The sequence below is a fragment of the Cygnus olor genome, chromosome 19 (assembly GCF_009769625.2).
Source record: "Cygnus olor isolate bCygOlo1 chromosome 19, bCygOlo1.pri.v2, whole genome shotgun sequence".
Taxonomy (NCBI): domain Eukaryota; kingdom Metazoa; phylum Chordata; class Aves; order Anseriformes; family Anatidae; genus Cygnus; species Cygnus olor.
In genome coordinates, this window is record NC_049187.1 from 10,540,001 (window position 1) to 10,564,110 (window position 24,110).

General features: G+C 36.8%; 1 protein-coding gene and 1 long non-coding RNA gene across 9 annotated transcripts in view; one reads left to right on the forward strand and one right to left on the reverse strand.

Annotated features, from left to right (window-relative positions):
* DENND1A (DENN domain containing 1A) overlaps nucleotides 1-24,110 on the reverse strand; it is a 194,153-nt gene that overhangs the window by 159,554 nt on the left and 10,489 nt on the right. For all 8 annotated transcript variants that reach the window (XM_040531311.1, XM_040531309.1, XM_040531308.1 and 5 more), the window contains one exon: nucleotides 315-358. In XM_040531311.1, coding sequence (XP_040387245.1) covers nucleotides 315-358 — 44 coding nt within the window. The remainder of the gene's footprint in view (nucleotides 1-314; nucleotides 359-24,110) is intronic.
* On the forward strand, nucleotides 3,396-5,253 carry LOC121057343. The gene is made up of 2 exons (XR_005813765.1): nucleotides 3,396-3,606; nucleotides 4,467-5,253. It is a non-coding gene; the product is annotated as an uncharacterized LOC121057343 (long non-coding RNA).

Sequence of the window (24,110 nt, forward strand, 5' to 3'; positions counted from 1 at the left end):
CAATGAAGTGAGGACTGCCAAATGAACTGCAGACTGTGGCACCTAAAGGCAAAAAGTGAAATTTATTAATCAATTTTCCTTCCCGCTCTCATGTTCGCTTGTAAAACCTAGATTGTAAAACAATCTTACGAGATCCAAAATTCTTCCGTTTTCTGCTTTAAATGTGAAAATGTTTTTATCCTCTGCTCCTAATTATAGCTTCTTTTTCTTTCTAAGAATGCATTTATCTCTTTCGGTAAAAAGAGCAGCAATAATATGTTGAACAACCCTGAAATAAATTTTGTCATGTAAAAAATTAATTACGCATTCCAAACCTGGTCACTGTAGTCCTCTGGGAATTGCCTCCGCACCTCAGGATCTGTAAATAATTGACAGATAATATTAATTGGCTTTGGATTAGTGAGCAAGCAGAGAATCACACATTAATATTTGATCAGAAGATGATAGCAACCCTGGCAGGGGATCCAAGGAGGGCAGCTGAGGCTGCTATGTTGATAAGAGCAGGGAAGGACTTTTCAAGGCTCTCCCTTTACCCTCCTCTAGAAAGAGGAAAAGTGTATATAAAACATACACACACAAAACAGATGAAAACATAAATGTGTACATCTACACACATAAATCTACATATAATTTTATAACACACCTTGGTGCTACACTGAATTTTAGGCTGTTACTTTGTGCAATAGCTTTCTGGCTGAAGTAAAATATTATTTCAAATTAATGTTAACAGAAAAGTTACACTCCTTAGAAAACAAAACATTCATCGAGAATTCGAAAGAGCTAATTAATATGGTCCTGAACCTCTGTGCCATCAGGAAAACAAATGTTAAACACGTCCGATTAGCAAGCACTCAGACTGATGCACTGTCCTTATTCCTTTGGCTTGTCAGAAAAAATATCATGTCAATATTCCCTGAGAAGTTATGTTAAATTTAATTAGAGATGTTCATAAAACAACAAAATAGTTTTTGAAATTATGACTGAAATTATTTATATGACAACCTATTTAGAACAGCACGCTTCAAAGCCATATGTTTTTCAAAGGAATATGGCTGAGAAGGCCAGATTCCAGACTAGAAAGAAATTATCTAATTATAAAAAAAAAAATAAAAAAATACAACAATCACAAGAGTTCAGAATAAGAAGTGTAACACAGAAAAACCAACCAGTACCCTATTCAGTTTCTACCATTTGCACAAACTCCCTTGGTTTCGGTTGTCTGCAGCTTGGCAGTCTGGATATACCCTTACCAGATGCTTCACTCTTTCTAATGTGTTTCCACAAATTTTGATTGTTATGTAGGGACAAGTTGCATACGCAATCACTACTGCTCCATTATTGTTATACCACACTGTAACTGAGGCTTGGGGGGAAGAGTCTCGTTTTTATGACACAAGCACCGTATACTGTTGTTTTACCATAGTCCCACCCTAGATTTCTCATTGGCAAAGTTTATTTTAGTAATAAATTAGTTGATTGGCAATTCAATTGCTAGCAGATGCAAACTTTCTGATAAGGCGTATTCATTTTAAAATCAGAATTACAGCAAGACTGTAGGTTAATAAACAACTTTCTAGCTTAACTTTTCCAGACATTCAGATGCTTCATTATACATTTTACTATTATACAACAGTATACACAATATAACAAATTTAATATATGCATATGGGCAAACCCTTCTGCATTAACAGAACAAACTGTAAAGCAAGAGATCACCTTTTAAGCCTTAGTTTGACAATTCTTACATCTCTATGCTAAGTATGCAAAAATGCAAATAAATGAGAAGAGCTGAACTCACACGAAGAGTCTATTATACTCAAGTGTTTCAAGTTACAACTTACAGGACAATACCTTTCATATTTCAGCAAAGCAAGCACATTATCAGTGGTAAGATGAAACTAATATCTACTATGACACATATCTTTACAACAAATTATTTGAGGTTAATCTCACAATTTCACAGGAAATGATGATCACTGAAAGAAATTAACACCTTACTTTGTATACCGAAGTATATAACATTTCATAAGAAATTGGTAAAGGAGCCTGAAGCACAATACTGGCATTCCCCCCCGCACACCATTTTCTGCTGACCCATTGCTCCCAGACTTAGTAGATATGTTTGGATGTATACGCATATACAGTCACACAGCATTTTATCATGCATTTATTTTTAAGAAAATAAGGAATTAAACTGCAACATAAATCCATAGTGCTTAGGGTTAACACATTCCTCAATCGATTGCAATCCACATTCACCATTCTTTAAAAATACAAACCAGATTAACCACACAAATAGGTGTGTGTAAGAGCAGGTGCGTCGCTGGCAGGAAGGCCTACAGCAACATATTTGACAGCACACAGATAAACCCCGAAAGCTCATACTGAGATCATCATCCAGAAGACAGAGTTGCATTGTGCACCCCTCTGCAAGATGCTAACACTAGCTGATAAAATCTATTTAGCTAAAAGATGTCACAGGCAAATAAATACAAGCTGGTGCTTTTCCCATCTCTGAAGCTACCTTACAGACCACTCTCACTGAACTGAGACAAAACAGGATTAAAGTAACTAAAAATCACAGCCAATGATTTTTTTTTGTTTTGTTAGGCTTTTATGGTTTAATTTTGGTTTATATACATCAACTTTCACTCAGAGTTTTTACTTAAATATGTTTTTTCCTACAGAAAATTACATTATTTTCCTACCTCGAATGTATGGGCTCTCAAGAAGCAAGGCTAAGCAGTGGCCATAGAAAACGCTATATAAAATAAACAGGAAAACCCTTCCCTGTTCCACGTGTGCCTACCACACGGAAGACAAAATACATCAACTCAGAAGAAACCAGAAGACCCCCATTCTCCTCTCTCTACAAGGACCACATTTTGTACATCAGTTGATGAGAATATGCTCTGAACAGCAGTTGTCAGGACTGGCCCCTTCCCGGCCATTGTCTCCCACTGAGCGCTGTGCATAATAACGAGGCAGTTGGGATGATTACCAATGACGAGGAACAAACAATAACAGGTTTTCCAGTCGCTACATCACAATCTATATTTCTTTAACAGCCCTTGAAATCAATAGCTAGTAATGTGGAGGTATTTCAATTTTCAAAGTTACTGAAACATTTAACTGATCTGCTACAAAATGATTTTCCTTCATTACTTCAGAAATTAGGCATTTCTGATTATTTGTTCTTTAGAGATAATGCACACTAGTGAAATACTACACCACGGCTTAAGGTCTTTACGACACACCAAAAATCAGGTCACCTTTATATTAGCTTAAGACTGTTGCTTCCAAAACAGAATGTTGTCAGTGCTCCTGCCACGGAAATAACCGCGACCCAGTGGCCCAGGAGCAGCAGCCCCACAGGAGCAGTGACCCCACAAGAGCAGCAGCACCCCAGGAGCAGCGGCCCCAGGCCCCAGGCTCCTGCTGCCCGCCCCGTGGCCTCCCCTCCCTGCACGGCGGCGATGGTGGCTGCCAGCTCCACGGCGCGCGGTCGGCTACGTGCAGGCGCAGAAGGCCGGCCTCCGCCGTCTCCTGAGAAAAGGCAGCGTGGATTATCTTCTGCTGCGGTACTTTGCATACCACAGGAGGCAGGTATGGCACAATTTCAGAACCCTGCCTACAGGTCAGCCAGCCCAGCAGTTTCTCATAAATCGTGAGTAAATACCCAGAGTATCTTTTGCTTCTATTGTGCCTTCAGTGAGTTGGGTAACGGGAGAAAGTTGAAAGAAAAACCAAAACACTCCACACAAAAATATCAAAAAGCACAGGTAAGAGACATTATGAAAATGAGCTTTTAAATAATTTAAGTAACACAAGATGGGGAGAGTTTCTAAATTCTTCCCCACAGCAGCTTATTTACTGTAGTATAATTTTTCCTTTGCTGTTAAATCTTCTTTAGTTCTTAACTAGTGCCACGCCACTTTTGTCTTTCAATACGTATACTAAAAGATAAATTACTTCAGCCTTTTAAAGTTAGGTAGTAAGATACACACGCTGTGAGATTCAGTGAGAAGACAGGAGGAAATTTGCTGACCGTTTGCTGTGCTGTGGGGACTTGACCCAACCGAAGTAGATAGGATTTTTTTCAAGACCAGGGAAATGAGAACGTCTGAACTTGTCCTATGGCAAATGGATGTCCTTGCATATATTGCACTATCTCATCTCCCCATATTTAACATTTCCACACTGTAATTTAAAAAAGACACAACTGTGATCGGACTCCACATCTGAGGTGGTTTGTAGAGGTTCAAGGTGAATTCCTTCTCATCCAAAACACAGTCTACAATTGCATTTTAATCCCCCAAAATGGATCATAGTGCTGAGACATTCCTAAGCTTTATTGCCTTTAATATAAATAAAAAAAATCTTATATCAACTGCGTACATTAGAAGAAATTTAATTTAATCCACAATGCATGAAATTTAACTTAATTTCTCATCTGCTAATTTCAGTGGAAACAACAGCAATGTGTACTTAGTCAGATGCACAAAGTATCTTGTGGAATTGCCCTCAGCGTCACATACCTGTTGATCAAGACACCGGGAATGCATACTGTGTATACAGCCTGCTTTTGATGACATCTCGTAACAGCATCAGAATTGACATAACCTGGGACCCTACAGTTAAGAAAACCACCTTTAAATTATGCCTGGCAACCAAATGCTTGCACATTCGCATATTTTTACAAGTACTTTATATTTTACATTGCATCAGCTCCATCACTTCAGCTTTTATACGGTCTGGGAATGTTTACTAAACTTTCAGCATCCTTATTTGGAAAACACTACATAATGGAAAGAGAGACTGTGTCACACATCATTACAGCTTTCATCACTTTATCCATTCTTCATTGCTAATGCAACGTTCATTTAGAAGGTATTTTCAACTGTGTTTACATACACAATAAAGTGAGACAGACACTGACTTTATGAAATATAAACATCTACAAAACAAACGTGACGATTACTCAGTAAGACTCAGCTCTCCACTGAAAAAATCAGCACAAGTTGCCTGCTGATCTATGCCTGCCTCAAGCCACAGCAGCCACAACATCCAACTTCTGAACAGTGGCAAATAGGCATACCAATGGAAGAATACAGAAGGGTAGCTCAAACAGGACTTCAGTATTCAGCTTTAATCACCACCACTACTATCAGTAAAAACTCCTCAGCGGTCACATGTTCATGTCTTAACCGAGTATTTCATAATCAGATTCTAAATTAAAACTCTTGGTACTAAGAAGAGTCAACTTTATTTGATTCTTGATGTTCATACTTATCTTTAGAAGCTTTTGAACCAATGGTGTATCACGAACTTCCATAAGATTCACAAGTGACTCCATGGAAGTCAGACTGGGTTCTCTTACCAACCTCCTATGCACCATTGTAAACCCTCTTCCCTGAGGATGCAGCTCCATACAAAGCGACTGTTGCCCAGAAAACGTCGTTGGGCCAAAGACCACCTCCTTGTATTACCCACCATGGATGCTCTGTTCTGGGGAGAACCAGTTAGAGAAATAACAAAACCAGAAAACCAATACACATAAAAATAGATCACATGCTTATTTTTGAAGCTGTTTCCTTTGTCACTTTGAAGAGGTGTTTTTTAGGGAGACTACCAACAGAGCAGCTCAAGCATTTCTCGCATGAACAGAACACGAAATTTCTGTCACTGGACATACTTTTTGTTTTGAAAAGGGGGAAGAGAAGACAATGCCGTTTCTCTGAGATAGAGGAATAAAACTTTATTGCACTGTGACAGCAGCATTTTGCTTCTTTGCTATGCATTTACAGAATATCATCAAATGGATAGCCCAAAGCATTGATCCCGCACTATGTGAACACAGCAAGTTCACCAAGTTTCCAAGTTCTAAAAATTATTACCACCTATAGAATCTTGTTCAACAAAAAGCCAAATAGGGAAGAATACTGAAATTAGCTGTGAACTGTATAATCCCATTGTTCAATTTCATGGCATTTAAGACACTACCTTCCCCTCCTCAAAAGTCTAGCTGCTAATCCATGCTGTAACCTGATTTAATTTTCCAGATGACAGGATGGGAATATGCTACAATGGCATATTAGTGTAACTATGCTGCTCTTTTACTCTCAACTTTCCATCAATCATAAAGTGAAGAGTTTTGCTTTTAAAAGAAGCATGATTAAATACTTCTAAAAACAGCACATCTCAAATTGGTCTGCATTTGAAAGATAAGGAAATTATAGAACCAGGGAAGTTCTTCAAAAATTCTCAGAAAACACTTCCCACAGTTAACCACACAAGCAACAACACATACTATCTTGACCCATCTGAAAGAAAAAAAATCATCTTCTTTAATCCATGCTGGCTACAAATCATTCAGATGAAGTAAACTTAAGTTTATTATACAGTGATAATTACTTCATTTTTCCTCACTAAGTGATTTAAGGCATTCATTTCTTTAAGGTCTTTACAGCTGCAACTCTTTTTTGTCCCTCTAAAATGAAATGGAATTCCATTTAAAGCAGCTTCGATTTCAACACCCGTAACACATTATAGTACTTATGTAGCACAACAAAAAAGTAATTTTAAACTTCTTTCCAGACCTCTGCAAACTCCTAGACGTCCTGTATTCAGCACAGCTGAACACTTCTGCTTGCCCCCAAACTGCTGCAAGCTTTAGTGTGCAGATAACAGCACAGAGAGGGGGAAGGGGGAGGAGGGAAAGGGGGGGGAGAAAACGAGGGAGCGGAAAAACCTACACTCAATACAGACCAGAAGCCTCAGAACAAATTCACTCAGAAAATACCTATAAAAGGATTTTTTTCCGAATGTAAAGCTTTTAAGACTTTAATTTTTCTCGTTAAAGTATTCCTTATTCTAACAGTGTAAGAGTCCTAAAATGGCCAAGATGTAAAATAAAATTCTGTAATTGTGACTTCCAAACTATACTAAAAAAGTAAACAACAGAAACACAAAACCAAATACTGCCAGCCTCACAACACATACAATTAAGTTATCCCAAATCATCACAACACCAACATGCACTGTAAGCACACACAGCAGGTGCAATATTCAAAACTACAACTTAAGAATAGTATGCAATGGAAATATTCACACAGGTGACTACATTTCAAAAAAAAAAAAAAAGAGAGAAACACCTCTCACTTCTTGGATAAGAGGTGGGAAAAGCACTCCTTGTCTTGTACAGGACGAAGGGGCTACATTCTTTTCCTCTTAACAAATACCTGCTTAGGAGCTGCTGTCATGTCAGGCTGTTGCACTGTCCTGACTGTCCTTTAAAGGGTACGTAGCGCCCCACTGACCTCCCACTACAGGAAAATGGCAGAGTTAAGGATGGCATTTCCACTTTCCTCTGGCACAGTAACAACTTTGAGAGAATCTGTTCTTTTGTTTCAATACCATTTGAAAAACAAATATACCATGAAACAGTATCACAGAGCTAGCAAAAAAACACTGTAGTTAGGTCTGATGCAAATGTTAACACAAACATAACCAAAAGACCTAAACCTGAAGAGTTGGTTTAGTCCACATTTTATTTCAAGCCTCTCCTGCAGCATGAAGCAACTCCTTCCTGTCCCAAGGAACACGTTCGGCTCTTCCCTTCCAGAGCACCACAGGGTGATGGGAACAAGAAGCAACAGACCAAAGAAAACACGTGTCAGAGTCAAGATATGAAAAGCGATTAGTAAAAGGGTATCAGAAAAGTCGTGTATCGGACTAGGTAGACCCTTTTCTAAGGTATCATGTCCATCTTCAACTGCTGTTGTTCAATGTCTTGGATTCTCATATGGAAGTTTAATCAAAACTTTACCATTGCTTTTAATGGAAGATGAGAAACAGTTCTGATGCTACCCTAGTGAGAAATAGACAAATATAGTTGGGGAATTACCCCAATGCTAAATCCTTAACTACTTCTGCTTTGTCCACACGGTGCTTTAAGCCAGCAGGCAGCTAAGCACCACAGAGCTGTTCACTCACTCCGCTATAGCAAGAAATTGGTCTAAAATGGTCGTATAATAGCAGATTCATTTCTCTTCTACTAACATTCCACACTGTAAGAATAAGAACAAATTAGAAGGCATAAAATCTCTTCAGTGGTCAGAAAACTCAGAATTATCACTTTACACAGAACACAAGAAAACTTTCAGTCCGGATACATTTTTAACTGATGATACTGATGTAACTAAAGCTAGAACTGTTAGAGGGGATGCTTAAGAAAGAGCTAAAGCTAAAATAACAAGAGAGCATATACAGAAGACAAAAGAGTACTTATTTCAAATCCTGTTTGCTACATGTTTCTAACATCTTTATTTGAGGTCTTCAGTTCTCTTATATGCATTGGTTAATTACTTTGGTGATACCTCAAGTCCACATTACAGCCCGGTTGATGAATCTTTTCAGTTTGCTTTACTATGCACTTAAGGGGATATTTCTCTTCATAACCATCTGTTCTTCAAGTGATAGCACATTTCTGAGTTGGTTGAAATCTAAGCCAAACTCCAGGAGCAAATTTCAAATGGGCTACACTTTAATTCTTTTTCCCTGAAATTTTAGTCAAATTACACAGTGGCCAAAACCTAGAAAATACAATTAGGTAACATCCTAATTCAATGTTCAAGAAACCCACAAAGCGTGGCTTTTGAAATGGGTACAGGCTGCCTGTAATAATTATACAAAACAGGTTAAATGCAGAAGCTGAGTAGGAGCACATCATTCAAGTAGGCCTCTATTGTTGGTTTCGTTTGTTTGTTTTAATTTTTAATTGATTTTTGCTTGATCAGGATGTTTTTTCTTGTAATCTTTTCACCACACCATAAATTTAAGGAGATATGCTCAGGCCATGAATTCTGAAGTCGTTTCTCTCCTGCCTCTTTGTATTTATATTCTGAGACAGCAGAGTTGCCTGGTGACAGCCTCTTCACTTCAACAGCAGCTGGCAAGCCCTCCTCGTCCTGAAAATATGTAAGAAATGGTTAACCAATATTTCATGCTATGATTTAAATGTGACTATCTGGAAGTGCCAGTACCACACAGGTTAAGATTTAAAAGACAAAAAATTAAATTAAAAAATCGTCATATCTCAGAAGCAATGAAGGAAGAAAATTAAAGAGACCTTCTCCACGTGGAACTACATGCAGCAAATAGAAATCGAGTTAGCGCATCGTCTGGAGTTCAGCAATACCCGACACGAGCAGTTACTGCATAAATCTGCCTACTTAGCTCTTATTTCCAGAATGCAAATTCTCAAGTTATGCAAGATAAGACCAAAACAACTAGAAATTTGACATTTTTACAGGAAACAGCTACCCCCCCTTTAATATTTACAAGACATGTATTTCCAATTGCTTATGTATGCCTATCTGCTTTCCCAAGATTACTGTTTCTGCTGAAGGGTCAAGCATATGTAGCCCCCAAAAAGTTTCTTCAAGCTAGCTTTTTACAGCAAAAATAAAACATTTATGTTTGATAAAGTGACAGTTATAGCCAACTTAATTCATACATAACATTGGCATGTTAATAAGCACTTCCATTCAAAAAATCCTATTCAATTAATTTTAAGAGAGAAACTTTTACATATGTCACATTTTCTATTTTCCTGTGTCAGCCATTAATTTCTAACTCTCTTTGTTGTTTTGAAGAAAGCCAGGAATAACATTTTAATGCAATACTGATTTTTAGGGATACCATATTACAAGGAACTCACATAAACCCAACATGGCCATGACAATCAGTCAACTACATTACAAAACCTGAAGAAGTTATTAATGAAAACAAACAGTGTTTTCCAACATAACTCCGGACTTTTCTTACTATAAAATTCTTCTGAGTTTTATAAACATTTTCCAAACTGCTTTATTTTCACCATTTTGGGTTTTGGTTTAACGACGTTATGGTTATTTTAATTTGCCAATAACCTATATTTTCCATGTATTAGAGAACACTTTACAGACTATTAACTTTTTTTTTTTTTATCACTTTCTCAAATTCAACCATAATAAATTCAGATAGACATATTACTAGGAGAATGCATACCAGTACTGCATAAATATATTCATTGACATACAGACCATCACATTTCAGGTTTAATCTGAACTGACTCAGAAAGCACTTGGAACAGAAGTGTAACCAACCTTAAGTTCTTGAAGTGTTATAATACAGTAAAATTAAAAAAAAAAAAACAACACACACACACAAAACACTACTCTTCAGCAATTGTATAATTGCTTAAACTACACAGAGAATACCTTCTTGGTTACACAAGCAACAGTGAATACTGATTCTAAGCCTGAAGCTATATAACTTTATAACATCTAAAATTCTGACCTTACTTTCATACTTTCAATATTGATAGTATCAAACCGTTTCCAGTTTCAAAGTTATCACATGCTACTTCTGTAGAGTACCACCTGCTCCCAATGACACTGTTACATGTTATGCTCTGTGCAAATATCATCTCCTATGGGAATCTCCCTGCAAAGCAATAGGAGACCTTACAGAAAAACTCTTCAGAATAGTTTTGGATTTTGATGCCTTCAAAATTTCTATATCTGCATCTCTGTTTATGTCAGGATGCTTTAGTTATTCAAATGGCATCAAACAGATTCTATCAAAGATGAAATTGTGCCACAGGAAACTGGGAATCCCATTATTAATTCTATTGTTTTTCTGTACTGGAGATCTTCACTGTTGGAACATACAGCAAAATATACACCATCAATCATGCACGGAGTCTGATTTATATTCATATATCATTATCAGTAAAGAACAGACAGACCTATAGATCATTTTTGAGGAGACATTTTTATAACAAATAACAGGATGGTTGTGGTTTCTACAACAACGCCCACAACCATAGAGCTTCACACTTAACTTGCTTCCACTACTGAAATCTGTGGTTGCTAAGGGCCCTAACTGACCACTGGGTTCAATGGACATCAACTCACTCCTAATTTTTTAAGGCATATAAGTTCATACATAAAAGACAGCAGCCTTGTACCCTCCGGTACTTAATTTCATCTATTTTGCTTCAGCTTGAACTGCATAACATTCCCATCTCAACTTATCTCACATTAGTGGTCTTCATTCTACCAAAATGGTAATGAAAACTTCTAAGGGCCAGGGAACTGGAAGAGAGTTAAAAAAACAAACAAACAAAGAAAAAGCAAAAGAAATCAGAGACTGGTCATGGTGAGCATCAACTACAGCCACAGTGTCGCTGCAGCCTTGTGAAAGCCTACCAGCGAAAGCATTAAATGAGAGGAAAGTTTGTAAAAACAGGAAGAGCACTCAATTCACTCTCCTGCAAAAACTTTCTGTGGAGTCAGATGTGTTAATGACAGATATGAGCTTCTTGAACACTATTCAAAGTTTAGTGGAGAGGGTGCAGGAGAAGAGGTCCCGGCTTGGAAAAATACATCTCATCTAGCTAATGACCATGAGATGACAGTAAAAGAAAATCACTGAGTGCTCGGCTACCCAAATGACTTCTCTCTTTCGGCAATAAAAGTTCATTAACGAGACAGCATCAAGAACTGGAGGAGAACTGTGGGTATATTTACACTTGCAGTATTGACCTGTTTTGTATGTGCAATGCTTTCAGCTACTATTAACAAAGCTCACTTTATGCCATGTGTGATGCTACAATAAAAGCCTCTCAGAAAAGAAGTTTAGCACATTTAAAGCAATACCATCAGTCTGAAGAGTTATTTGTTTTACATAAAGAGGAGCTTGATGATGTTCAGTGCAACCAGACTGGAAATCTATCATCTCACTAAAAATGTTTAAAATATTTTTGTTAATGTAGAAAATGCAAGTCTATCAAAAAGATTTTTAACTGCAAAATGGAAATGCACTGGAAACATTTTTAAGACCTTTGATACTTCCAAGATGTATGATAGCACATCGCCAGGTATCCATATACTTCTGAAGTAGTGAACTAGTTTAATTTTGAGCTCAAACATTTCATAAATCACATTATATTCATTTACCAGCCAGCCCTGAAAATCAGGTGTATATAAATCTAACAATTTCACTAATTCCTCTTCTCTTTCCTTGCCCAGCTTTATTACACAGCAAAATCACAGCTATATTTTCAGACTTTTTCAAGAACTCTGCCAACTCTTTCCAATCTGCCCACCCTTAGCAGCAGCTTTGCTGAAAACAATTTTTTCCTTCACTGTGAATTGCAAAGGAAATCTAAAAATGCAACTTGAATCCACTTCCACATTTTTTCTCCACAGATTTATCTACAAGGTGGTGAAGTGCAGATGGTCATCGACTCCCATTGTGCTGACACGCAAATCTCCTGAGGATGACTACAGAAATGAGGAGTGTAACTTCTTAGGGTGAGGTGGCAGCACAAACATTCTCTCAAAGCATCAACACTGACTTGCAAGAACTTCTAGTATTGCACAGAATAGGAGGGAAAGATGTGTCCTACAGACAAAAGGTCCTCAGATGAAACTTCTCAAAGTAACTGAGAAAGCTGATGGAGAAGGAAGTAGAATGTTCACAGAGACTTCTCCCATAGGGCTTGGCAGAAACCTGGCTGGTAGCTAGAGGTCAGCTTGTGTTATCGCACACAGCCATATGCACTGATAAGCAGGAAGATGAGGGGGAGCATTTTTTAAACAAATCTTAAAAACTAAAGTAAGCTCCAGAGCAGCACAGTATGTCCAATAGATCCAGCTGCTTTTATCGCAGACAAACACACCTTAAAGAGGAGTGTACAGTCTCTTTTCTCATTATCTCATACCACGCCTAATTGGGCTTCCAAGCTCCTTGCTCCCTAGCTGCTGCTTTGAGACCTGAGTTCGCTCACCTTTGTACTGCCAGCAGGGGAGTCCAGTCTCTTGGTTGAAGAGAATCAACAGGTCACTTCTGCAAACGCTCCTTCCCGTTAAACTCTGTTATTTGCCCTATATCCTAACATCCATTTCAGAGTACAGAAGAGAACAATATTACAGCACTTTTCCTTGAAAAAAGTAAACATATATATATCACTAATTGCAAGGCCGCAACATGAATATTTCACACCACCACCATTCCATAGCGGCTCTACTCCCATTTCTAAAGCAATCAAACTAACGGCAAAGTTCTCTCCATCTTTTTAACACAAGCATATATGTTTGATTTTTAAACATGAAAGATTAAATTAGAAGCTACACACACAAACACAACTCCTTTTAAAAAGACTCAAAACACTGTATTTACATCTACTAGTACTCACTTTATTACTACAACCTTTATAACCGAGCTTAGGTTTGCTTCAAACAAAACAGGGTTCTCAGCAATACAAGCAGAAGAAAAAGCCCTGCATACAGTTAGTCTACAAAGAATTAACTGGATTAATTAGCAAGGGATTTGAGAAGCAGCTTGGAGCTAGAAAACCAAAACACTAAATTGTTTAAATACTTGGCAATGGATCAAGGTTTCTAGGCAGCCCTATGTTCCATTCTCTCCTTTTTTTCGCTCGGTGTTTTAAACACATTTAACCTGACAAGGTACTTTTTCATGAGATATGAATGACACTGTCAAAATACCAAAAAAGAAGATGTGAATTAAAAAATGCCACAAGCTGTTAGCAATTCTGCCAACATGTACGAGCCCAGGCAACATTAATTAAAAATCAATAGCTTAGGACATAAATAGCTCTTATCTTTGTTATAGTATATTTCTAACATAACTCTTTATTAAAGAAAAAAGCCAACGTCTTTGCTATTATATTGACTGAATTGACCACAACAAAGCAAGAAATACAGCAAAAATGCTGAGCAAAGAAACACGTATGAGAGAGGGAGGACAGGAGCATGAATGATTGGAATGTTTCAGCCTTGCACTATCATTACCACATAACTGGTTGGAAATAGCCATGCTGCAAATACTTGCAGAAGAAGTTACCAGGAAGAACATGTCAGGTTTTTACTGCTAATATGGTTCTATACAAAAACCTGCATGCCAAGGAAATAACAATAACATACACATCTTCCTGTCAGCTAGAGCTTATTAATCAGTATTTTTATTATGCATCTTAACTAAGTTTTAAGTTACTGTGAATTCTCTGATAATTACAAAATAAAGGTGAGAAAAAGAGACCACAAAGAGCATATCTTTAATGATACGATCTTCAAACTAAAGTTATATTAGAAGGAATCTATGCTAAAAGATTTAAACTAAGCTAGGAACTTAAGCCACCACTTTTGAAAGCTGTTTTCAAGCATCTAGCTTACAGACAGTCGAACATTTGAAAGACTTAAACCCACTTTCTAATAAAAGACCACCTAAGACCACACATCAACCTGGGTACGCACTTTGGGTCTGCCACAACCCCTATACAAGTATGGCACTTAACTTCTGAACAGTTTCTACATACAATTTACTAAGAAAGAATAGAATAAATAAGAACCATACCAAAATGGAAAAGTTAACTTCAGTTTTAGTTTTTTGTCTATTTGATTAGTTATTAACAATGGAAATATCAAATGCCTCCATCAAGACATGCATACCAGCCTAAATAAGGGATGAAGAAAGAATACAACCAGGCAAAAAGCCGTTCAGTGAAAATTTTCTTATTTGAATTCAAAATAAAAGGGAAAAAATCTTTTACGTAAGAGCTATGTATGCATTTGCCAAGAAAATAAAACTTTTGAAGTAGCTATACAAACACCAGTTGAAAAGCTGATCATAAAATTGTAGCACCCTTAAAGTGAAGTTCTCAGGACCAAAAGGATTATTCTGAGTCACGGCTACCAATATGAGCTCTCAGGGGCATCTTCTATCAGCTAACCATATGCAAGTGCAGCTCCACTCAACCAGAGAAGACAGGTTTGCTATACCTGCAGATGAGCAGCAACACCAAACAGTTGGTAATGCTACAGTGGACAGCCAGTCATTCAGGAATTCAAGTCTGGAACATATGAAGAGGTTGCATTTATTAAAAACAAGCACTAGAGATGAGCCAATTGTTTCCACTGGAAAGATTTTTTTTTTTTTTTTTTGAGAAATACTGATCTGAAACACTGAATATATACATACAGAACACTAGCTTAGTAAAATCATATGTCAAACAGAGCAATACCTACAGTAATAATCAGATTAAGTAGCAACTTCCATTATGGCAATACAGTCATGAAATACCGAGCTTTCAGATCTTACATAACTTTTCATTGAGTCCATCGGATTTCATCTTCTATTAGCTGAACTTTGGAACGTTCCTATTTCTTCCTCCTCCCCTCACCACAACCTCACATTCCAAAAATTCAGTTTATTGATTAGAGTGCAGCCCAAGAAAATCAAAAGGTTCTGTTCACAATATGCAGACACCAGGTGTGAAGACAGGGAAAAAAACAACCTCACTGTCCATGAGGCCTTTTGTTCTGTCTGTCTCCTCATTGAGCTACAGTCAGAAATGTGTGCTTCTGTGGGGGCAACAGTGTGAGTGCGGAGAAGGGGAGCCAAAAAAAAAAAAAAAGTTGTTGCTGTTTTATAGGATTTCCTTAAACTACCTGGATTCTCAACTGTTCAACTTCCATTCAAGCTACTGCCAATTTCAATTAACCTTGTTTACGTACGGTGCACCAAATACAAGTTGTTGTTACTGCATTTGATATAACAAGATTCCCTCATCTAAAAAGTTAATTACACAATGTTAATTTTTAGTAGAAGAGTTGCGTTAGGCCACAGAATCACAGTTCCCCAATTTGAATGAATTTGAAATTCCACAGAGATCCTCCAATAATGCTTTATCTCATTGTAAAAACACAAACCATCACTTCATTAACATTTCAATCATCTACTCCACTGAAGGTTCAAGAAAACAAAATAATTCAGAGGCTCTGTTACATCATCTGTCTCCATTTCATTATAAATTAAACTGATTATAAGATGAAGTAATTTGTAAACTCTTTCAAAAGACGATTTATGTTTTTTTCTACGACAATGAAGGTATCCCCCTAATATACTCCACTTGTGTTCAATACTAACCAAAGATACTTACAGTATATATATATATATATATATATATGTATATATGAATGTGTACATATATAAAACTGGAAGATATTTCTGATATGTCTTGGGGTTACTTTTAGCATTCTAACACTGTTTATAATACTGGTACAAATACTGCCACCAATAAAGAAACAAACATTAAAAAAGGTGTCCTTTAAGCTTTCCTTTAAGGCATCTACCATAATGGCATAATTTGCTCTGGACATCATTAAAATGTAAAGTTAATGAGGATTCAGCTGAAAACAGAAGAAATGTAACCTATTTTCAGGCAAAACTTCTAACACTGCAATCAGAGGGAAAACCTCTTTGATGTCTCTTTGTCTCTTCTCATTAATTTTCTTTTGGTTTAAAAAAAACACAAAGGCTGTTTAAACTAAAAAATGCATAGAAGTTTAAACATGGTAATTATAGTCAAGCTGCAATGAGGTCAATAGGTTGTTTAAAAAACTCCGAGATAAACAAAATTGAGGTGTATGACTATTTTAAAAACCTTGTCAATACTCAAGTCCAATTGTCCATGTGATGTCCACTGTATTCCAAGCATTTAGCCTAGGTAGAGAATTGATTCAGGATGGTTTAGTGAAGGACCTAATCCTGTATCCAGGGTAAAGCAAACTATCAAGAAGAAATACATCAAAACGAAAAGTGCTACAATTGCTGTATTACTGGGTACCACATTTGGTATTTTAAGTGCAACAAGGCATACATTTTGCAATCTCCATGTGAGAGAGATGGCAAATTGTGAGATTCTGCTACTTTCTACCTCTACATTTCATTAAATAAAATACTGAACAGTTAAATAATTCTATTTATTCACTAAATCTATTTTTGTTTATGAATACTACTAAGGTGTACACAAAGCTATACACTCCTATTTTAATATGTTAATTATTTCCAACAGAAATTACCTTTAAAAGCTATTCATTTGCATAGTGCTTACAAAATCTACAAAGCATGGAAGTGGTATGTACTTTTAGTGAATAGTTTATGAGCAGATTTTCTGAAACCATAATGAAAATAATACTATTAAAAACAAAACAAGATGATTTATTAGAAACAAAGGTAAGGCACTTAATCCATTACATAAAAGCAACAAATACACAGGAGAAATCTTATCTTCAATGTATAAGGACATTAATTACAGCAGAGCAAAATAAGCAAGTATCTATATCATTTTCCATGTACAAATATCATCTCTAGATAAGTCGGGATGAGATCAATGTATTAGTCTATGATAATTACAAGTATGAATTTTAATGCATTTGTGGGTATAGGCTATAATTCTATAGATAATGACCTGCTCCATATGAATCTATTTTAACTTGCTTGATAGACTATTCAAATTAAACCAGGTGAAGGTGCAACAGAGAAGTATCAGATAAAACACAGTCAGGTGTTACTTTAGGTGCAAGTGAAGAGCAGCTTCAGAAGACAATCTCATACTTATTGCAAAGGAAAGCGTTGTGTTTTGCTTATTTGGTTGGTTTTTACGTTGCTGGTGGGTGTTTTTTTGTTGTGTTTTTTTGTTTGTTTGTTGGGGGGGAGGCATTGGGTTGGCCTTTCCCACAGGCCAGTTCTGTTCAGCTGCCTGTCGAAGAGATTTCCTAAATTACTGTCCATTCTGCCTGAGCTGTTTCTTATGTCCTGGTATCTCTTCTGACTTGCCTGCACCATCCTTTACTGTCCTATTCACAAAAATATGAAGCACGTGATTTTAATATTAAGTGGAATACGAAGCTTGCAAATACATAAAGTGAGGAAGCCTGACTCTACTGTATACCTATACTGTGATACCTAACCAGACATTTTGTCTTCATGTTTCAAAATCTGATTTTGAGTCGCATTCATGCTTATAGGTGTTTTTCCACACACCGTCTCTTTTCGGTACCTTTGGAATAGCATCGAAGACCTCAATGATCTCTAACGTATCTTACAGGTCACACAGACATACCTGAAGACTTAATTGTTTACTTCAGAGATAAAAGCACGTAAGAACCAATTCAAAAGAGGTAATGTTGCTGATGTTTATATTCCTAACTATGTAGTTTCAACATAAAGGACCCTTCAAAGGAAGTAAAGATGGGATTCAGTTAATCCCAGTAGAATGTAATGGGAGTTGCAACTGTAATTCCCTTCAGCACCACACAAATCCTTGCACAAATTCAGTGTGTAAAAGATACTGCTTAAAAAAAAATAGTCACAGCAAGTTCTCCACCCCCTATTTTTTCCCCCCATCCCTTCCCTTGGCATGTGTACTGTAATAGCTGATGAAGTCTGAGACAGACCCCATATATTTTGGGGCTGAGAATATTCCTTTGGCAATAGTTCTTCATTCACTCTCCTCCTCATCTTTTAACTGCAGTGCTTTCCACCCAGATTATGACTTTCTACATGGTCCTTCTACACAGACTTGTATTATTTAACTATCTACAGTATGCATCGTTTATTTTTACTAATTTGTCTATCAAATTTAAAAATATTACTCTCCACATGGCCAGTAACAGAAAACTTCAGAAAAAAACAAGCAAAATAATTATTTATTGGGAAGAGGGAGATGAGATGGGATGGGACACAGACACATTAGCCCCTTTGCAAGTATGAACAGAACTTCCTGAGATTAAAACCCATTCTGAATCCTAGATTATCACTACCAGCTCTTTGCTCCCACCCCCTCCATCCGAGATTATCATCCTTAATCTGCAGGTCAAACTTCCTGGTTTCTATCCCACTCTTCTGTGAAACAGGCTTTATTAGAAAGCATATGTAAAACTGTTTCCAACCAAAGAAGACATAACAATCATCTTCCCAAGAGCCAATAGATGTGTCAGATCTGCTGGGCCACAGCAGGGCCAAATCCGTCTACTCATCAGTCAGGACTCAGCAGCATTGTCTTGGCGTTTCTTCTCACTTCAAGAAATCCAGTGGCGAGCCGGTGAGACACCTTGCTCACAGATAATGAGTACGTTCGGATATAAACAGAATATAATGCAGTGATTTAAAATGTATCTTACCATCACTTATTCACAACCACTACGACAGGGAAGTGAACCACACACTAACCCGTAACTGGGCATCAGCACACAGCAGTATTTCATATAGAAAACTGCAGGTTCAATTTTTTCTCTAGTAGCACAAAAGGTTAGGGGGTTTTGTTTTTTTAATATACAGCCATGGCTGAACCAAAATGGTAGTCTTGGATTCATTTCACGTGTATCTTTTAGTAATAATTTCACTTCAAATCACCTTGCTAGCTCTTTTTCAATCTTAAAAGCCACCCCCAAAAAAGAAAGACAAAAACAACACACACCACAAAAGAAAAAAAACGTCTCTTTTTGTTCATAACAAAAAATATCACATCCCAGAGAAGCAGACCAAAACTGCCTAGGGCACTCTGCTAGGCCTCTTTTTGAATTAGAGTTTACATTCTCTTCTTTCAAGGAACTACGTAAAACAAAAAGAACCAGCAATGAAAATAGACCTGGTTCCTCTTTTGTTTTACCAATTTTACTTTGCTTGCTTGTTAAACTTATTTGCTAGGTAGAATTACTGACCCATGTTCCGACAGACTAAACATGGTCATGACTCCTAAAATCCAGTATTTCTATCGAAGACACTCGTAAGAAGTGTAAGTACAACTCTGGATGGACAGTCGTTACCAGGACACTGCTACCAGCATTAAGCAAAATAAATAAATAAATAATAAAAATCCCTAGTCTTAATCTATAGGGAGTCTTCTTTAAAGTCATTGTTTCTTCATCTGAATGACACTCTAATTAAAGTTCTTTACAAGTCACAGAAGTGTCTATGTTGAGATTAACAACTGATTTTAGATGGACTAAGATTTAAGCAAAAGTTAACAGCATTAATGAGATCACCTGTTGCAATTAAATAAGGACAAACAAAACCAAACCACCTTGGAAATTTTTGTGACTGCGCAAAAACTAAAGTTAAAATTACTCCCTTAGATTAAGTAACCACCCCCATAACAACAACTTTTTTGACTCTATTCAGAGTACAATCTGCTTGCAGTTATTGGAATAACAGCCCTACTCTTAAAGGAACACATTAACAGAGAGTTAATTGCAACAAGTGCTTCATCAAATTCTTAAACGCTTCAAATGCTGAAATACCAAATGCTTCAGTAGCATTTGGTATCTAAATTGAGTCTCTCAAGAACTCTTTAAAAAGAAGAACCACTCAAACCTCTATAAATTCAAGAAAAACTACTAATACAGCTAGTGAATGAAAATAATTTGTTAAAACCACTAAAAACCTACCTAAAAAAGTTTCAGTTTAGCAGCTAATTTCAACCTGCAGTTAAAAAGGCACTAGCTGTCAGTCAGTTTTCTCACCCAACTCTATCATGAAAAGAAAAACTGACAGATCACAGGAGCTTGCCTTTGTAAACCAATTCAGGAACTTTCATGCTTCTTATTTGTTAGGTTAAAGGTTAAATTGCTGACCTCTGCCCTCCTGCTTAGCAGCCTTTCCCTTTTTCTGTAAAGCTTTATTTTGGGGCTGTATTTACATGGATTAGTCTCTTTTCACGCTAAGAAGGAATCTGTTCACAGCCAAAGCCTTAGTTCTGGTTGTACAAAAAGCAGTCACAATTATTCAGCAGCAGACAATGACCATATTGTGGATTTACAAAAAAAACCACCTCAGCCATGGCAAGTTCTGTCCTCACTGCACAAAACAATAGAAGAAAAATCTTATCAAGCATTCAAGAGAAAGCAAACAAAGCAGGCCCACTGTGAACTTGATGAAGATGTCAAGCTCCTTTAAAAAAATATAAATCAACAAAAGAGTTTAAAGTCTTGTGAGTAAGACTTTCCGTGCTGAATTTTTCTCTCTAGTTAAACAGTGCCAGCAGCAGCAATATAGCACAGACTGGTAAATACTTGTGCAATAGAAAAGATTGCAGACAGAAGTAGTTAAAGGATGAAGCAAAAAGGACGAACGACAGATCTCTTTCCACAAAGTAAGTTAGAGAAATGGAAGAACATTCATAACTAACATTTTTGGTCTTTATTAAATCTAGTATCATCAGATAAGAACAGACCTAAGAAAAGTTTTAACTAAAACATATGATGACTTGCAGTATGACAAATTCTAATGTTTCATAAAGTGATCTTCTCCTCAAGTTAAGTTCCGTATTTAATTTATACTGTAAAATCCAAACTGGGAACTGTCTTTGAACAGAACAGTTCAGACAATGCTACTTACTTGATCCAGACACTTCAGTCCTAGTAAGTTCTTTGTGAAAGTTTTCCACCTTGTAGGTACTCAGAAGAAAAGCAATCAAATGGAAACAGGAAAACAAAGAAGCAGCTTAGAAGAATTAGCATTCCTAGATGCTAGCCATCTCCTTACATTTGGTTATTTTTCCAGTCCTGCAATAGGAAGTTGGGTGTAGGAACACAGTGTCACACAGATAGGACAGGAAAACTTGTAATACCCCAATTAAGGAACATGTTCAACACAAAGCGCTTTTTTACTAGAACATAATGTGAATTTTGCACTTCCTTTGTTAGTCCTAAATATTTAGTATGCTACCTATTTCTCGATACATAACAGGCAAACTTCAAGCAACAAAATGCTTCCACTTCACAAAATACAGGTTGCTCTGACAGATGCACAGGTAGGGTTTACAGGCTTTTGAACTACCAACTCTTAACTCTACTCAAGTACCAGTGTTTACGTTCAAGACAATACTTGATCTGTTTTGGCAGGTACTGATGTGGCAGTGAAAGTTACAACAGACAGACAGAGAATGGCAAGGGGCAGCAGCACGTGCATTTGGCACAGGCAGAAGCCTGCTTGTTCCCTCTGCCTCCGAAGTCCTGTCACGGAAACCACAGCAACAACCGTAGAATACTCTTAGGGCCCGGGTACATCGTGACATCTCCCTGTGGAGTTAAGGGCTTCGATTAGTTTCAGTTATAACATTCGTGATCTACTGGCGGGTGGGGGAAGAGCTATTACAACACAGGGCTAGAACATGAAAAGTAAAGAAGGAAGTACTTAAACTACTCACAAGCTTCTAGTAGGAACAAGATTAGTAGTACATGCTACTCTCAGAGCCAATTCAAATGCAAATTCCATCCTTTCTCTCAAACAATGATAAACTCCCTCAGAGTTAATAGTTTCCTTCTAAGATTCATCTCCCTTTTCAACTTAGTGGTATGTTTTCGAGAAAAGAAAGAAGCACATGGCGAGTCTTCCAGCAAGACCTTTTAAATTCTGTCATAAAAGGAGTAGTATAAACTACATTTCCTTTACTAATCCAGTGAACATTTGTTAAACTCTAGCACACTTACACTATGTCCATGCTATCACATTTAGGCTTCCAACTTACCATGATTTTAAATGAAAAAAAAAAAATAAAAAGAATGAAAGAAAGAAAAATCCTTTAACTGTACTAAACCATTTCAGCTTTTTCCTTGAACACACAGCAAGAATTTATGCTACACTCACAAAAAGATGAAAGATGAGGTCCTTGGAGAGAAAGGCCTTTGGCACACTACATGGTAAAGCTACAGATTTGACATACTTTTATAATGTCTGCTTTGGCGAGAACACAAAAACCCCATACAAAAGCATGCTATGTCCTCCCAGACAGGAGTGCAGGGGGAGTGCCTTACTCTCACGAGCATTTACTTTCAGATGTTCATATCTTAGAGACGATTTTGATCGGTTACTTTAGACTAACAAATTCTTTTTCTACACCAGTGGTCTGACAGTTATGCTCCAGCTCTCCTCACAGCCCCCTCTAACAAGGGGGGATCTTTGGCTCAGGTCCAGCAAGATCCTTACATTTGTCACAGATTTCTGATGAATGAACTGCACCAGTTGTCAGATCATAAAGTGCTTTGAAAATTTGAAAGAAAGCTTTCTTAAGTAGTTAGCATGATTTTGCTTTCTTTATGTAGGTATTTAAATGAAATCTGTTAGTAAATTCTTTCTATTGCATCTGAAAAGTTTTGGTAAAAGGAGAAAATATTTTAGCTGAAGTTCAAAAACAGCAAGTGCTTTTCCAACGTATTATACCATACTTGTAAACATAAAATATGCCAAGAGTATAAAATGCTACTGAATTTCAGAAGTTCAGAAGTTAGAATTGTAACAGAAACAATTCAAGTTCTTTGTAGTTCTCCCCTAAGACCAGAGAATTTAGCATTTCCAGCTTATATTTAAACAAGTAACTATTATCTTTCTTTATTTGTGAAGCACCAGATACATCGGCAATGAAACAAACAGCACAAACTTCTTCAGCTACAAAGACTGATATTGAAATTGAGAAGTATCCTAACAAAAGCAATGGTAGACCTTAGACTTTGCATGTAGTGTTCACAAGTGCTATAATACTTATTTTAGAGAAAAATGAATAGATGTATGTTTTAGTTGAAACTATGTCATACTTAAGTATCGCAGAAGAAAGGCAAAACTGATGCATTTAGATTACGTCTAGAATATATTACTGGTATCCGCTAGGCAATGCACTGCATTATTATTAACCTTCCACCTTCAATTTTCAAGGTTTTATTTTATTTAATTCCTGAAGAAAGGTTAACTCCTATCAGTGAAATCTCTAAAATAATTGTGACAAAACTAAAAACCTCTCTTTGCTTGCTTTTTCTTACTTTTTTTTTTTTTTTTAGAAGTAATACACCTGGAATTAGTACGGCAGATAGCTCCTTACATCCAAATGATAACTAAAGTTAGAAATACTCCTACTGTCAGAACCATACAGGAAAAAATTAAGAGTGAGCAGAAAGTTAAAATAAAAGCAGTTTTGTATTTCTGTTCAATTTCAGGAAGTCAGATGTTCTTAACAACAACAAAAAAACCACAGTAAAAACAAACAAAAACCAAGTCCACTCTAATAGATTCAGTTAGTCAAGGGGAAGCTGGGAATTCCCAGCTTCCAAGGAAATTGCATTCATAAGGCTGAGACAGAAAACTGGATCGCTAAATGTCTTCTCCCGAAATATCTTCATGGTTCTCAAAATACAGATATCACATCTACATAAAGTGACCCAGTAAGAAAAATCTGTAAGTACCCAAATAAGATCTATGAATAT